This window comes from Talaromyces marneffei, chromosome 1 (assembly GCF_009556855.1).
Source record: "Talaromyces marneffei chromosome 1, complete sequence".
NCBI classification, from domain to species: domain Eukaryota; kingdom Fungi; phylum Ascomycota; class Eurotiomycetes; order Eurotiales; family Trichocomaceae; genus Talaromyces; species Talaromyces marneffei.
This window is the reverse complement of record NC_072348.1, coordinates 5,143,608-5,160,128: the sequence shown is the minus strand read 5'-3', so window position 1 is coordinate 5,160,128 and position 16,521 is coordinate 5,143,608. Positions and strand designations below refer to the sequence as shown.

The following is a 16,521-nucleotide window of genomic DNA, read 5'->3' as shown; positions in this document are numbered from 1 at the left end:
ACTACGTACGTAGGACTCCGTAAGCATGCATGCCTTCCACTCAGACAATCAAAAATCGGTCCGCTCCACCCCGGTGAACATGCCAGGGAACGCCGTACCTGCTGCGATTCATCTTTCGAGTACAGTGATGAAGTCAGATGTAACATACAATGCGTTGACAGGGCAGAATCCGACAACTGTTGGCGAATTAACATCTAAGTACTAAATACGTAATGACAGTTTCAGCCGTCAGCCCAACACTCCATACGATGTACAGAGTACGGAGTACTTACTACGTAGTTGTAGTTGTTGGTTTCTTCATTTAGTACCGACGCCGACCATCGCTATGGGGCCTGTCCATGCTTGGCTCGAATGGCGATCAATACCACCAGGCCGAATCAAACCGCATAATAATAGAGGGTGTAGCTATAGCAACTTTAGCAAGGGTGGGCATAGCTATTAGATTTACCGCAAGTGATAATAACGGTTTCGCGAACCAAAAGAGAGTACGTACTTAACATGGCTTGTCTCAAACGGGTAGGATAACACTCTCTTGTTCATGTTCAAAACAAGCAACTTTGCTTTTGTTCGAAACTTTTTGAATACGAACTGTACGGAGTACACGCTAACCAATAATAAGGCAGTAGTATACCCAAGAAGGACTAATCAATACTAGCACGGTACAGACCATCATAAGCATGCGCAGTCATTTCGAGAAAATTATTCCTTGGAGCAAAATATATTGAGTTCATTGAGCTTTCAAGACTCAATAAATCCTTCTCGCCATCAAGACTTTACCGCATTCAACATTGAAAATCAGTAGATGCTTGCTGAGCTTCACCAACGTGTCTTGTAGGATCGGGTACCCAGGCTCCGTGATATCATAATAGATCTAATCTGTGAAAATCGCATCCCACTGTGGTCATTCCGGAACAATCATTTCAGAAAGCTGAAGAAGTTTATATTAGGTACTCGTAATAATTGAAAGGGCTGGTACCGGACAACCAGTTTGCGCTAGACTTTATACAGACGTAGCGTAGTCCATGACTCCATCCGTGACGCGCTTGGACGTTAATAAACCAATGAAAGGAATCACGCCTTCTCCAGGTCTCGGCGTTATGGGGCATTCCCCAGAATCTCAAATTCTAGAAACCGAGGCTCAATACGTAGTTCCGTTCCTCTGGACTACTCTACTAAGTAGTACGTGGAGTTAGTTAACTACTCTTCTCTTCGAAAAAGAACCATGCAGTTGCGACCAAGTGTCTACATATGCTACATAATAACCTCTTAGCCAGGCGCCGGTCACAACTTATGGGTCATGATATTTCTACCCTACATCGGGATGCCAAAGCTTCCATATCAAGGTCATCGTTATAAAGTCTGTCGTCCTCCGCGGGATCGATTGGTACCGATCTTCAGGTGACCACGGCGAAATTACTGCTTCCGTCAACCATGTTCCCACCTTCCCCTGATGTATGTTTCTTCTTTCTGCCCACGAACGAGGTACCCAAGTTACTCTGCCAGAGGATTTTCAATTTTTGATGGTTCGTCTTGGTGTTCGTCTATCCGATGATTCCGGTAGAATGCAAATAGACGATCCGTCAGGTGATCAGGCCAGTTTCCAAATTCATATACTTTAAAAAAAAAAAAAAAAAGGGAAAAATGACTCGTCACAACATTTTCTTCTTCGGTAACTCTGACCTTGCAAGATTCTCGGAGCATGGTTCTATACTAAGCGGCCGAATACTAAATAACAGATGAAGATCTACAAATAGGCCAAGCTCCCGTAGCGTGGGGTTTTCTCGGACAGCTACTACAAATACTCGAAAAAGTTCGAAGATGGTAGGCCTAAGCCCTCCATAGTTGAGGAGGAATCATACGGTAAGCATGGACCATCTGTAAACTGTAATGACAGAAAAAAATCCGGGGTTGCAGGAAATTAAACGGAGAGGATTGGCTGATCTCAAATGGTTAACGGGAACGTGGTGGTCATGGGACTCTTGTTGACGTCGGAGACCTATTTGGTTTCCGTATTACATACATAGATACGGAGTGTATGATATAACCTCTCGTACGCGTAGGTTGGTATGACAAGTATCTTTTCGGTACGGAGTATTCTCGATTCCAGTCCATAATAAATCATAACTTAAGATGTTAAAATTAATTTCGGACCTGAGACGGCCTAGATTCGCGTATTTATTAATACTATGGAGTAGGTAAGTTACCAAACACTGATCAATGAATGACTTGTAATCGGACGACAGTCTCCCTCTGACAGGAAAGTTAATGTTTGCAGATACCGCTCCCTATACCGGGATTTAAGACATGGTCCTATCAAGGCGCAAATAATGAATAGCGAGTATATACCACCGTCGTAGGGGGTGGTCTTCTGAATCATGTCACTCAGCTTTTGTCGTCGAGGAAAGATTTTAGAATCTCGGGAGTCGAGGCAGCACGGTGTTTTGGCCGATGTGGGTAACCACTTGCATCAGGCTACGTTAGTCCTCGCGGTATGAGGCATATACTACGAAGTACATACATACGTCTTACTTAGCGTCCCCACTAGGAGAAATAATTACTTCATACTAACTAACTAACTAACTAGTTAACGTCCTGGCATCATTAGTAAGGTCGATTTATCGCGAGTCTGATTCGTCGGCACGGAAGTACGGCCTCGTGGGAGAGAGTTTCGGGACTCGTACAAAGCAAAGGCGAAACGCATAAGCCCGTTCAGGATAAACAATAACACCCAACAAGTTTGCAACCATTCAGATCATGGCCGTTTCTATTATTTATTTCATAGTGATTGATTGAGTAGACACGAGACCGGTCCGTCAGTCGGGAGAAAATCCCCCGGACCAACTGCACAGGCCTGCCACAGGGCCCAAGCTTTCTTTTTTTAAATCCAGATTTCCGCAGTCAGTATGGAGTATGTGTGGATGTTTGTGACTGTGCTTTGTTGAGACGCATTGATGACTGCATTTATGTGCAGGGTCCATGTCTCGAGCAAATGACAAGCATATAACAGAGCCTGTCATCGTTATACTCATAAAATCAATTGCCTGGGCGAAAGTTATGCCCTGATGTTTTCGAATGGAAGCAGCATCATCTGGACATTCCTGACTGGCGAACAAGACCAGTAACAAGACCAGTAACAAGCTAGCTAACTAGTAATTTTGGCTAGTGATGGTAACCTGGTAACTTTACAGGGGTATTTACAAAAGAGCCACATCTACGAACGAGAAAAGCTATCATTGGTTCGAGTTTACTTAGCGCTTCGTGCGTGCATGTTGAGCTGGCTGTGGCGCGCTAACTAAGACCCTGATTGGACAATCTGTGCGGGAGCCACAGGTCCATCAAGTCAATCAATGGAATGTGTTCATCCTGATTGGTTGTGGTGGAGGCTTTGTCTGAAGGTCACAAGAACACCTGACCAGGGTGAACGTATTCCATCACGTATTGTCAGGTAATTCAAGCAATTACAATGACCTCGAGCTACTGACATTGATGCACTCTGCACGCTCCCGCTAATTTTAGTTATCCATAGCTTTTGAACAATTCCATTCGATCTTTGGCCTTCTGCATCTTGCTCGATCTAGTTCAATGGCTATTCTACCTCATAGCCAGGGTTGCAATTTGGAACAAATCATGAAGCTACCTAGCCAGGTAACCTATCTCCACCGTGTAAGTAACCTATATTTATATTGCCGTGGTCGCTGAAGTCGATGTGCCGAGGTGTCTGTTGCAGTCGGCAAGTGGCTTAAAGAATTCGTATAGACTCGTAGGGATTCTAGAATATCGTATATTTTTCTCGCATACGAGCCCTAAGTCGTACACAGTACCTTATACATATGTATCATTTTGTTACTTTGCACTGACACTGTTAATTCTAGCATCCATCTATTTCGACCTAGGTAGGAATGTTACCATGTTTGCAGCCACATACTATAATACCAGTTGACCCAATCCAAGCCAATCAATCCATTTCTCTACGTATTTGAGATTCCTCAATTACCAGGTAACCATTTACACCTGATCAATTGAACCTTCAAAGTATACTGGTCATGTAACACACTGACCGGGACATTCCAGTCTGGTAGTGGCAAAGATGACGGAATCTGACTCTTGAGAACTTTATATTGACTTAACCATATCTAGGGAGTACACATCGAGGGTCTGGTGGAGCTTAATTCTGGCCTCACTGCGCCACTTCAAGGTCCATTGCCATTGCACAATAGGTCTTGAGTTGATTTTTTTTTTTTTTTTTTTTTTTTTTTTGATATTTTTGGGTCATGTAGTGTGACGATGAATGAGAGTCACTTCCTGCAGGCGATTGTGTATAACTACACCACAATGATTGAGTCACCTCAACTGCCTAGTTTATCTCCTATTAGTACATGTCGATCTGCCAAGTAGCTAGCTCTCGCATTGACATGATCAACGCTTGTCCGGATGTAACTACATGCCTACTAGTTAGTTAGTACTTAACAGTCGTTCTGTAGGTGGCTTTTGGATACATGTAGTCGGTGGCTCTACAGGTATGTGGGCGGTTATGTATGGATTCAGGGATCGCACCAAAGATGCAAACAGATTGGCGGACTATGAGAGCGTTAAAAAAATAGAGGCTTCATTACTCTGTAGAGAGCAAGTCGTCGCTTATGGTTACTTCCTTCATCTGAGTTGGACATCCAGTTAGGGTTATTCCGTTTGATGCCCTAGAAAAGCTCACAGAGTCACTCGGTCTCTCTCGAACCGACAAGATGACCGAAATTTCTGGGTTGAAATATAAAATATTCATAAACATTCCAATTCATTCCTCATATGTGCATTAATATCTACATGAATTTTGACCACTCCGAATGTCATTGGCACTGTTCTCCAGTGACACGCACGCTCAATCTAACCTTTTCTATGCTGTTTTATGTTTCGAGAGCATCAATACTAGACGCTGATGGTCTTGAAAACACTATTAAGAATGAATAATTAGTCAACAGTTCCCAAGCACAAGACCGAAAGAACATGAAACTTACCCAAAACCACTAGCACCCGTAGCGATCACTGTTCCAGGCATCTGAGCTTGCCAATGCAGCTCCTTGACAGAATCCATGTAGTGCACAAAAAGTAATTGAGGAGGGATATCACTCATCCCGGCATCGCGACTCTCCTCAACATCAAGCTCAACAGCCAAATCCCACAGCGTAAGTGTGCTATCTGCTGAAGCCACGGCAACAACGCTGTCGTCGGTTGGGTGCCATTCTATACTCGTGATAGGCTCTCTGTGGAAGTCGAAAGAGGCCACCGGCGATGGCCTGGATTGAGAGGAACCTGGTTTCCATTGTCGAAGATCCCAGACGCCCCATTGGCCGGCATCATCACCTGTTGCTAAAAGATGGAAAGTCTGATTCGACCAGCTCATGACGTTAACATCTGTGTTGGAAATTTTGACGTCTACAGCTGGCTTGCGGGATTTTGATCGCACATCCCAAACCTTCACCGAGCCGTCACTACTCGCGGATGCAAACACATTCTTCTCGTTGGGGGACCATTGTAGCTCCTCGACGGAGGAAGTATGTCCCACAAATGGCCTGGAATCTGTAACCCAACCGCCTCCTTCTGTCCTCGTTGTTACATAGATAAGACCATCGTTATCACCTGTAAGTAGTTTGCCTAACGGCTGTAAAGGCGACCAGTCCAATGCATAACCCTCAGATTTGTGCATACGCAAAGTGGAAATAGGTTTCGATGCCGAAGGAGGAAGAATAGTACCGGGAACATCGAAGCTTGCTAGATGCTGTGTAACATCATGTATAACCACCTGAGAGTTTTCCAACATTGTCGCAGTGATTGTCTGTGGGGCTTTCGTATAATCACCGGAAGTGTTGGGGGTCTGATGCGCTCGAATACGATTTGTTGTGGATCCTAGTGGTATCGTCTTGGATTCAAGAATTGGGTCTGATGCACCCTCATCGTCTGAATCCGAATCACTTTCCGAGTCCGTTTCGTTCTCTCGCTCCATACGGCCAAGTCCGGACAACTTGAGCACCATCAACTCGTTGTCCTTTGCACGAGGTGTTTCAGCCTGGGTACCCGCAACGGCGTAGACGGTAGCCGGAAAGGTCTTTCGGTTGTCTCCTAGATTATCACGAACAATATCGAACGAGAGGCATGGCCATGGTGTGCTGAGGGTGTGTAGCATATCATATGTCGAGGGATCCGGGGCTAACGTCTCGCCAGGCGCTAGTTTTGTTCTTCCTGGAATAAATGTCTCTTTGTCGACGTCCATCGCATCTGAGGACCTTCCGTTAGAAAATTGTTTGTTGTAGAACATTCTGCGACCATTTTGGCAAGCTTTATGAAATTGACATACCCCTCTCTTCGGCCTCTCTTTCCTCATCTGGCCGACCATCCACTCCCGCCTCCAGGATTTCATCTTCACTTTCAAACTCATCCTCAAATTCGTCTTCAAATTCTCCAACTTCGTCAGGTGGGGCTTCTGACAGAGGTCGCTGTCCAGCTTTTAAAGCGGCGGATTGCTCTTCTTCGAGATCTGCTGTTCGTTTAGACATGGCGATTGATTGGATAACGCACGCCCATAAATATTAAAAAAAATGACACTGGCTCAGCCAGTTGTGGTAATCAATAAGTGGGAAAAAATCCCAATGTTGTCTATCTGAAGAAGAAATCTTTTAGGGCTGCTCGAACTTTTTTTTTTCTTTTGGGAAGAGCGAGGGGCACTAGTTCTGTTTTGGGATTAGCCCCAGATGATCCGCCCGCATCGATTGATTTGATTGATTTGCTGCCCGCCAAAGCGCCTCATCACCATCGGACAACAACAGGCACGAGTCAACACTCCTTCACAAGCTCCTTTTCGTGCCTATCCTCCGACGGTCCATCGGTTGCAATTTTCCGCAGGTGCTTCTTTTTCTTTTTTTTGAATCTTCATTGGCCAGTACTTCGCCGATTTCTACAAATCTGGTTCACAGTCTCTCTCCCGTTTCAAGAACCTCCTTCAGATTTGTCCCTATTCGTTACCGTCGTCTCCATCGATTACACTTGAGAAACATTGCGGAACTCGATTTAATATCTGATGGAACAATAACATACTGGGACACAGCTCTGGATACAAAGTCTCACAATCTGGCTGCTGAGCTTCTCACGCCAGTTGATATAATTCATCAAAACACCACCATCATGGACGCCAATCCGAACCCAGAGGTCGCCCCTTCGACGTCATTGGAGCCAGAACACGAAATAAATGATGGCGCTAGTCAACCATATGTAAACAATAACGATATTCCAGAACCTACAGAGACCACAGAAACCACAGGGTCGACCATTGTGGATGGCACACACGATACTGGTTACAACCATGAGGAACAGGCCCACCAAAACACGTACCCGGCTGAATTTACATCATCACAACAAGCCTATTTTCCTGCCGAAGATGAGCAAAACTCATCTCGATTCAGCTCGCCGACCATGTCCTATCAGCAGAATCCCCAGCAATCGGTTTCACGGCCTGGGTCTGGTTTGTCAAGCGGGGGAGAACGATATGGCTATCCCAGCTCACAGCCTGAACAAAGCCAGAAGCAAGTCGCGGTGCCTTCGAAAAACAGTGTTGTTATCAAGGTTGGAATGGTTGGAGATGCTCAAATAGGTAAAACAAGTTTGATGGTCAAATACGTCGAAGGTAGCTGGGACGAGGACTACATCCAGACATTAGGTGAGTGCGATTTTGTCATCCTTGCAAGTCATCGTCGAATTATCCGCTAACTAGAGGTACTCTAGGCGTCAACTTCATGGAGAAGACCATCTCGATTCGGAATACAGAAATCACATTCTCGATCTGGGATCTGGGCGGACAACGCGAGTTTGTTAATATGCTTCCTCTGGTTTGCAACGACGCAGTTGCCATTCTGTTCATGTTCGACCTCACACGCAAGAGCACACTCAACTCGATCAAGGAATGGTACCGTCAAGGTCGTGGCTTCAATAAGACCGCCATTCCTTTTCTCATCGGCACGAAGTATGATCATTTTGTGAACTTTCCACGCGAGGACCAAGAGGAAATTTCTTTACAGGTATGTGGATTAGAGCTGGAAGGAACTCATTCAATCCCCCCATGATGATCAACTAACATGCAAATAGGCCAAGCGATATGCCAAAGCCATGAGGGCAAGCTTGATATTCAGCAGCACCAGCCATAGTATCAATGTCCAAAAGGTGTGAATCTACTTCATGTGTCATGATACCCAGCTTACTAATTTGGCTAGATCTTCAAAATCGTACTCAGCAAAGCCTTTGATCTCAAATGCACCATTCCTGAGATTGAAAATATCGGCGAACCCCTTCTACTGTACAAATCTGTATAGTCGACCACGCGGTGGTAGAGTGCCACCAGGCCCAGAACGGCTTAATGATGTACGCTGAACGGTGTCATGTTTAATGATCGATTCTTCTATCGCCATAACACCATTTCGCCAGAAACCCCCTTCATAATATTCCGTGTTCTATGAATTGAGACAACTCTGCAGCCGACGTGGAAAATCTCGAGCTTGTCTTCGTTACCAAGCACAATATCCTACACCAACCTTACAGCATCACACTACTCGAAGGCGTCAGATAGGGGGCTATTTACATTCTTTTCTCAAGTGTCTTTTTCACTAATTGGCTATTTTCCACCTTTCGGTAGGGATGAACAGGAGTCATCTCTCGCATTTACTTTTCCTTTTATCTTTCATGATTGAACACTGGCGATATGGAGTGCGCAACCTTTGTACATTGTATACAGACCAATATTTCCTACTGTCGAATACATCAACAACAATTCCAAAGAACGCTAGCCCGTAGCGAATGAATGACAGAATTCAATCCATGTTTGAAGTAGATTGCATGAGGCTTAGCGATAACAATTTCAAAAGTAAACGGCACTGTCTACGTATGCAATTAATATTATAAATTGTATGTACGCATAGCCAAGCCTCACTGTCTTGGAAATACGTATGGATCCAAGGCTGGTCACTTGGGTCTTGGGGGCGGTGCTTCCCAGTTCCCGCCTTCATCTGCAAGGATGAACCTGATTGCGACTCTCGATTGTCTCACTATCACCCTCACTGGGGAGGAGGGGGCTGTTGCTCATGCCACGACCATTGGCTATGGATTTTCTTTTATCCTTATCCTAATTATATATGCAGACGCTAACCTAAACCCTACAAGCATCGTCTAGATAGCTTTCCAGGCTCTACAGCATCATCTCGCTCCCCTAACATCAGATGCGACGATTCAGCCGCTCTTTTCGTTTCAGAGGAAATTGGCAACAATCAGTGCATTTATAGATACCAGCCTTCACCATATTGGATATTTTGATTTTTATTGAGATTTAGCTATTTGCTATAGTTCATTTACTACCTTCTCTCGTCGCAGTCGTACCTCGTTTGTTATCCCTCTTCGGCGAACCCAAATATGGCGGAAGAACCGAGAGCGCAGTCCATTCAAGAGCGTATAGCTGCTCTAAACCAGTCACAAATCGGCCGCCTACCAGAAACGTCTCCTACGCGACCTTTTGCTTTGAGAAATAAATCCGTGAACAACCCTCCGCATGAGCTCAACGGATCCGTGATAGACAACAAGGCAATTGGCAACAAGCCGGCTCCCATACGTCAAAATGGGGTTCTCCCGCCTCCAACGGCAGCTTTAGAAGCACAAAAAACTCCATCCGCGACAAACGGTTGCAGATTGCCTCCGCCACTGCCAGCTCGCAAGATCTCCCAACCTGCACCGGCTTTACCACCCCGTCGTCCGTCGGCGCAGACCGAACGGAGAGTATCCTCTGAGTCAACAAGGTCGAATGCGTCTTACAGTACGATTTCTACTACGGGGACAACGAGCACGGTAGATAGCAAGAGCAGGGCACTCATTGCTCCAGCATGGCGGGAAACAGAGCTGCCCCGGCTTCCGGTGCGCGAGAAGAGTCGACCAGGCCTTCCCCAGCGGACATCGTCAACACTATCAGAAGCAGAGAAAGCGAAGAGGGCAGTTAAGGCCCCTTTAAAACCGCCTCCACTGCCGTCACGGACCTCAACTATAGAATATAATGGTGGAAACCTGGCAGCAAAAGTGTCGTTACCCGTCCGAAGTTTGTCTTCTGAAGTGAGGAAAATACCACAGCTGCCAATAAATGGAGTGAAGAGCGAGTCCGCTACTCCAGCACCGGCACCACGAAAAATTCCCCCAATTCCTACGGCCGAGGCTCTCGTGAAGATTCAGCAGAAATCTTTTGCGACTCTGACTAAACATGTCGAAGAGGATCAACCGGGTCAAAGTACACCGCCCGCTATACCTCTCGCCTCGCGACCAAATCTAGCAGCGATCCAGGCAACGAAACCTAAATTTACTGCTAACGGAAACGGATCTTTGTCTCATGTTAGTGCTAGCACCGTCTGTATGACATGCAGAGACTTCTCAGGTCCAGATAACCATGCAGCGCAGTTCCCCCGACAATCCCTTCCAACCAATGATCTAGCATGGCTTGCAACACAACTCACTGCTCCGTTCCCATCTCTGACTGACAAGGCAAGGGCTTTGTTTACCTGGCTTCATTACAATATCAAGTATGACGTCGATGCCTTTTTCAACAACAACGTGCAACCGTCAACTCCCGCCAGCACCCTTTCCACTGGTCTTGCAGTCTGCGAGGGTTATGCTGGACTGTTTGCTACACTCGCAACTCACGCAGGCCTTGAGGCGCTTGTAATATGCGGTCACGGAAAGGGTTTTGGCCATTCACAACTAGCTCCCGGCTCAGCTATACCACCGTTTGAAGCTGGTCACGCGTGGAATGTGGTGAAAATCGACGGGGGTAAGTGGAAACTCGTCGATCCTTGTTGGGGAGCTGGTGCCGTAGCAGGCAAAGGACAGCCATATATTCAACGGTTTGACCCAACGAATTTCACCAAGCCAAACAACGAGTTCCTCCTCTCACACTACCCGCAGAACAAGAACCAGTTCTATACAGATCACGGCGGCCCTGGCATGAGCTGGGAGGAGTATGTTCTTCAAGACCACAACAAGCCTTTTGGTATTGAACAGCCTGTGATTTTTACGGACGCTTACCAGGAAGGAATCGGAGAACGATCCTTCCGCCCAGCTTGCACAAAGATATCCATTCATCAGCCCGGACCCATACGGTTCCAGTTCGGCTTGAAATGCGAACACTGGACCCTTGCTCGCCATAGCAAGAAAACTGCACCCTTTCTCTTTTTGTTGCATACCCACGGTATAGATGGCCGGAAGGATGAGAAGATACCGTTCACCTATGTCCGCGGCACCGGACCAAACGGCGGAGGTGACCTGTGGTATGTGGATATTGATGATCCAAGAGTGCTAGGTGCACCTGGTCAGAAGCTTGGTATTGCTAATGTTACAAGCTTTGGTTCTCACAAAGATGCTCGTGGTTTGTCGTTGCAGGAATATGAAGCCCAAGCAGGGCGCGTTGGTATGGGCTGGTCTTATATAGCGCAGTGGGAGTTGACTGTCTGAAACGACTTAATGATGCGAATAAATGATACCCTTTTCTCACGCTTGCCGCTTATTGAACATGCAGAGCAGAATATAATTATCTTGGATTTCTTTATACTTACCTTACGTATGGTCATGCAGATTTGAATATCTAATGGAAGCACCTTGGTAATTCGAGTGTCTCTCCGAGGCTGAAGACATAATACATTTGTGATAGTTTTCTCCAGCGCACTCCGAATGTCAACTGGCAATCTTCGCCGTCTCTAACATAAAACAACAAACCCATCTGGTCATTGGGTGAAACTCCCGCTGCAATTTCCTATTCCTTGCTCCTTTTCGGGATAATATCCACATTGTATTCTACACAATAACTAATAGGCTCCATATCGTTGAGCTTGAGTTTCACTTGCTCCGCTGCCTTAGTCTAAGCGTCCTTACCTTCGCTTCCTATCTGCAACACAAACCCTTCCCCTAGAAGGGTCAAATGAAGAGATTTGCTCTCCATCCCTCTCAGCCCATACGTACGGTGCACCAGAACCAGGTCTACCATCCAAAGAATGACGCAAAGATGTGGCATTCCATGCCTTCCATGTCATACCCCTATGCAGCTAGGTGTTCTCTTCAATCACTGCGGAGCCTTCACTTGAATAATGGATATCCAAATCTAGTTGCCAATGCAACAATCTTTGTCCATACCCGCAAAAGCTTCCAATTTAGCTTGATCCGTCGGCTGCTCTCGGATGATATGCAGGTACAGGGTCCAATCTGCGCCCACCGAGCCAGCCAGCCTCGGACATGTTTCGAGCTTGCAATTTTCCAAGGCCAGTATGAAATATATTTCTTTTAAAAATAATGGCAATGCATTAATTGATTCTAGGAAGAGAAATGAATGGCTTGCTTAAACATCATAGGTAACTAATTACGTATATAAAGCGGCTTTTGTTAAATTTCCCAACTACGGTTCAAAGCGTACCCTGAAAAAGTGACGTCATGGGAGCCCGAATCACGAAGCCCTAAACTAAAACCCTTAAAATACGTACTGCTTTTGGATGCTTCACATTGACCACGAATGGTTCAAGGTTACAGTCAAGAGAAAAGCCGTGCTATCTACCCATATCCATCGTACCGGAGCCATTATGAGGCTTTTTTGAGACGGAGACAAGGCCTTGCGATGCTGATAAACCCACAATGTCCGAGAGTTGTCAACTGATCTTCATATTTGTGACTCTTTCATTGCTCACATCGCGGAAACACGGTTTAGAATTTGTCCGTCAAAAATCCGATGGTCCGCCTCTCGGGTATGTAATATTGAGATCTCGTGACGCAGAGAAAATTATACACAGACACTAAGCAAGTCTATTCATGGGGTCGTCGAATAAGAATTGCGCCCTCAAAGGCTAAGCTGTAGATCCTTAGGTAGCATCCCCGAACCCCGTGTGCTTTTCGAGAGGCCTGATATAGGTCCTACCAGGGTACTTAGTATTCAACAACCCGCCCGATCACCCATTCAGCAAAGCAAATAGGCTACGTTTAACTAGTACAACTTAGAAAGTTGGATTTACTCTGGTCAGTTGCACAGAGTGGATGCCAGTAATCGCACCAGGTCTTCACCGCCTGATTCATGCTTATTACCCCGGTTTATTCATACTATTAATTTCCCGGCTGATCCTGAAGTAGGCCGTGACGCTTCTTTGTCTTGGTCTCTCGTTGTCGCGATGTCTCCTGACCCGAGCGCAATGATATGAGGCAAATATGCGCCGGATCGATCTCTTGCAAACTCATGTAGACGTTGAGATTCACTGCAATGTGACGAGACTCATGTGGCATCCCGGCGTGCGCGTGTTATGATCAGGGGCTGACTGAATTAAACAATATCAGCCACATTTAAGGAAGATAAACGTACATGTCCTCGGCCGAGGCTTGCAAGTCGCAACAGAGAAGAAAACAAGACTCAAGCCGAAGACCCGATTCAAAACAGATTTCATCGGATGCCATGTCAGGGGTGAGACATGCAGCCAATGCCGGGGGGTTATCCGGATAAAGGGTTGGTGCGGAGTGTACATATTCACGAGACTAGGTATATACAGTAGGTAGTGGCATTTTGTGCCTGTCAAAAGATTAATGTGCACACTATGAAGTATGGATTACTACAAGGAGGAAGTTTAGTTAGTTGTTAATGTAGCATAGTGTAACTATTTGACCAGTCAACTCTCCGTAGTAAGGGTCACATTCTTGTGCCTCGGCGGCACCTTTGCCCTAGAGTTGTTATGCTGATCGTCACGCGATCAACCAACCAGAGGACCTGCTCCCCTCATACGCGCCAAAGGAGTAGGTCAAGAAACCCTGACAACAATGACCACTGACCAGTCCTCTGGACTCGAAAATCGGGGGAAATACTTGGGCAGAGGCTAGGTATTGAGGCAACATGTACGACGTTCAGACTGGACCTGGTCCTCATTGTTTAATTTCCTTCCCCTCGGTCACGGTACAGGGAGAGACGAAATGTTCGGAAGAATGAGAATTGCTATATAAAGCAGTCTGGATCCTCTTCGGTTGATTTTGAGCATGGAGATTTCGAAATTCTTCAATCGTGGTCGGCAGGTCGTTGCTTCAATTCATTCCCTCCTTTGATTCCTTTTTAAAGGATATATTCTTTCCTTTGCTGTTGACTTCTGTCGCACAGTCTCTCCTTATGTTCTGGTCTAGAATTTCGGGTATGTGGTACAGCGCATCAAGTGTAGGGGGGCTAGCTATCCTCCTGGCTAGCTCTTTCTTTGATGTCGCTAAATCCAGTAATACATGTAAGCTTTTTTTAGAATTTTGGAGTTGAAGATTTTAATTACAGACTTATGCTGATCATCGCCAACCTCGATACAGTACTTCCCCTTGTTCTTCAGCCTCTGCCGTTGGGCTCAATCTCGGCTGAAGGCTGGTTATACGATCAATTGCAATTGATGAGTGACGGCCTTGCTGGTCACGAACACGATTTTTACCTGTTTGTCAGTAATAGCTCATGGCTGGGAGGGTCATCGGAGTATAGCAATCTCAACGAGGGGTTCCCATACTGGTTTAATGGTCTCGTGCCCTTGGCATATACCATGGGCGATGAGCGATTGAAAAGCCAGGTCTTGGATTCTGTAAACTACGTTCTTTCACATCAGCAGGCCGATGGCTGGCTTGGTCCGGAAACCAATGTCAGCACACGCAATCTTTGGGGTCGATTTCCTTTCTTCTTAGGGTTGACGCAATTAGTTGAGGCGGAGAACGGAAGTGATGTTGCCACGAGGGTGTTGGATGCCATGCATAAATTCGTTGAACTGATGAATTCCATGCTCGAGAATAATTTCCTCGGCTATGTCGCATCAGACACTTCACAAATCGACGACCAATGGGGCCGCTCACGATGCGCTGATATGATCTTGAGTTTGCAATGGCTGTATGAGCATGATCCTAGGAATAATACAGACATCCTGTTCAATTCCATGAATCTCCTCTTTGAAAAGTCCAACAACTGGGCTGACTGGTACGTCGACGGTGTATACATCAAAGAGGATCTTGATACGGTGTCTGCTGAAATCACAAATGCCCACTACGCGTTTGAGCATGGAGTCAATATCGGCCAAGGCTACAAATTTGGCGCTGTTACCCGACGCTTCAATGGCGACGACAGGCTTGGAGACTCTTCGCGCACTGCAGTGAACTGGACCTTGACATATCACGGACAACCTTCGGGAGTCATGATTGCAGATGAGCGCTTATCTGGGCTGAGCCCTGTTCGCGGTGTGGAACTTTGCGCTGTGGTAGAGTCCATCTATTCGTTGAACTACCTGTACCAGGCACTGGGCGATGCTAGTTTCGCAGACAATGCCGAGATGGCAGCTTACAACGCTCTCCCTGTTATGTTGACACCAAATTGGTGGGCACATCAGTACGTCGCCCAAACCAACCAGCCAATAGCGCACACCTTTGATCTGTCTCCTTTCTATAACGTGGATACCGAAGGGCAGCATTTCGGACTTGCGCCAAACTATCCTTGTTGCACGGTCAATCATCCGCAAGGTTATCCCAAGTATATTTCGAACTCGTATGTCCGCTATGGCGACAATGGTATAGCGCATGCGCTGCTGGGGCCAACTTCAGTCAAAACTACCACCAACTCTGGGGTTGTTGTCAACATCTCGGTCGACACTCACTATCCATTTGTATATGAGTTGACATATACCGTTGAAGCCAGTGATGATTTTGACTTTTATGTGCGAGTGCCTACCTGGGCTACGGGAAGCAGCTTCTTCTCCATCAACGGGGGAACCCATCAGGATATGCTGGCAGAATCGAGTACCTCCATGCATCGTTTTCGGCTCGAGAAAGGCCACACCACCGTCTTTTACTCCTTGACGGGCGATATCCGAGTGGCTGATCGTGCAAATGACACTGTGTCCATCTACCATGGGCCAATTCTGTATACCATTGCCCCTGGAGAGAACTACACATCATACAGCTCAGGCTACCCCGGTGCACCCTCGGAGGCTTTGGAATATGACATCTACCCGACATCGGAATGGGCCCTCGCTATCGATCCCTCGACGCTGAGGTACAACGCACCGTCGCGGGGTGCTTCCTTGCCTAACCCTATATGGACCCTTAACGCGCCACCGGGGTCTATCAGTGCGATTGTATGCGAGATTAATTGGAGTTTGACCAAGGGTTACGCGCCCAACCCGCCGCTGCTAGCAGACAGGAAATGCATAGGAGACCCCATTCAAGTCGACCTGGTACCGTATGGCAGCGCCAAACTGCACGTGGCTGAGATTCCGACGATCAAGCTGTCGTGAAACCGAGAATTCGTTTGTGTCTGTTGATATATTTATGTAACTGAATATACTTCCTCCCATAACTACTGTCTTGATCCTCAGCGTTGGCTGTCCTGAGTACTCCGTCGGTGCTTCCGTAGATTGGTGAAATGACTAAGCCTCTAATCCCTAACTTAGCCAATAAAAAGTGCTCAGTATGATGGAACTAAGCCTT

At 46.4% G+C, this 16,521-nt stretch overlaps 4 protein-coding genes across 4 annotated transcripts; 3 read left to right on the top strand and 1 right to left on the bottom strand.

Annotated features, from left to right (window-relative positions):
* Nucleotides 1–4,920: 4,920 nt before the first annotated feature.
* On the bottom strand, nucleotides 4,921–6,545 carry EYB26_001898 (uncharacterized protein; the record flags this gene model as incomplete). The annotated part of the gene is made up of 3 exons (XM_054261206.1): nucleotides 4,921–4,945; nucleotides 5,010–6,267; nucleotides 6,347–6,545. 3 exons carry the CDS (start codon nucleotides 6,543–6,545, stop codon nucleotides 4,921–4,923), a joined length of 1,482 nt encoding a protein of 493 aa, XP_054117181.1.
* A 625-nt stretch (nucleotides 6,546–7,170) lies between these two features.
* EYB26_001897 (uncharacterized protein) lies at nucleotides 7,171–8,351 on the top strand (the record flags this gene model as incomplete). Its single annotated transcript, XM_054261205.1, has 4 exons — nucleotides 7,171–7,702; nucleotides 7,768–8,060; nucleotides 8,128–8,202; nucleotides 8,253–8,351. 4 exons carry the CDS (start codon nucleotides 7,171–7,173, stop codon nucleotides 8,349–8,351), a joined length of 999 nt encoding a protein of 332 aa, XP_054117180.1.
* Nucleotides 8,352–9,441: 1,090 nt separating this feature from the next.
* On the top strand, nucleotides 9,442–11,517 carry EYB26_001896 (uncharacterized protein; the record flags this gene model as incomplete). Its single annotated transcript, XM_054261204.1, has 2 exons — nucleotides 9,442–11,333; nucleotides 11,406–11,517. The coding sequence occupies 2 exons, from the start codon at nucleotides 9,442–9,444 to the stop codon at nucleotides 11,515–11,517; spliced, it is 2,004 nt and encodes a 667-aa protein (XP_054117179.1).
* A 2,695-nt stretch (nucleotides 11,518–14,212) lies between these two features.
* EYB26_001895 (uncharacterized protein) lies at nucleotides 14,213–16,328 on the top strand (the record flags this gene model as incomplete). The annotated part of the gene is made up of 2 exons (XM_054261203.1): nucleotides 14,213–14,297; nucleotides 14,374–16,328. The coding sequence occupies 2 exons, from the start codon at nucleotides 14,213–14,215 to the stop codon at nucleotides 16,326–16,328; spliced, it is 2,040 nt and encodes a 679-aa protein (XP_054117178.1).
* Between the last annotated feature and the right edge of the window lie 193 nt (nucleotides 16,329–16,521).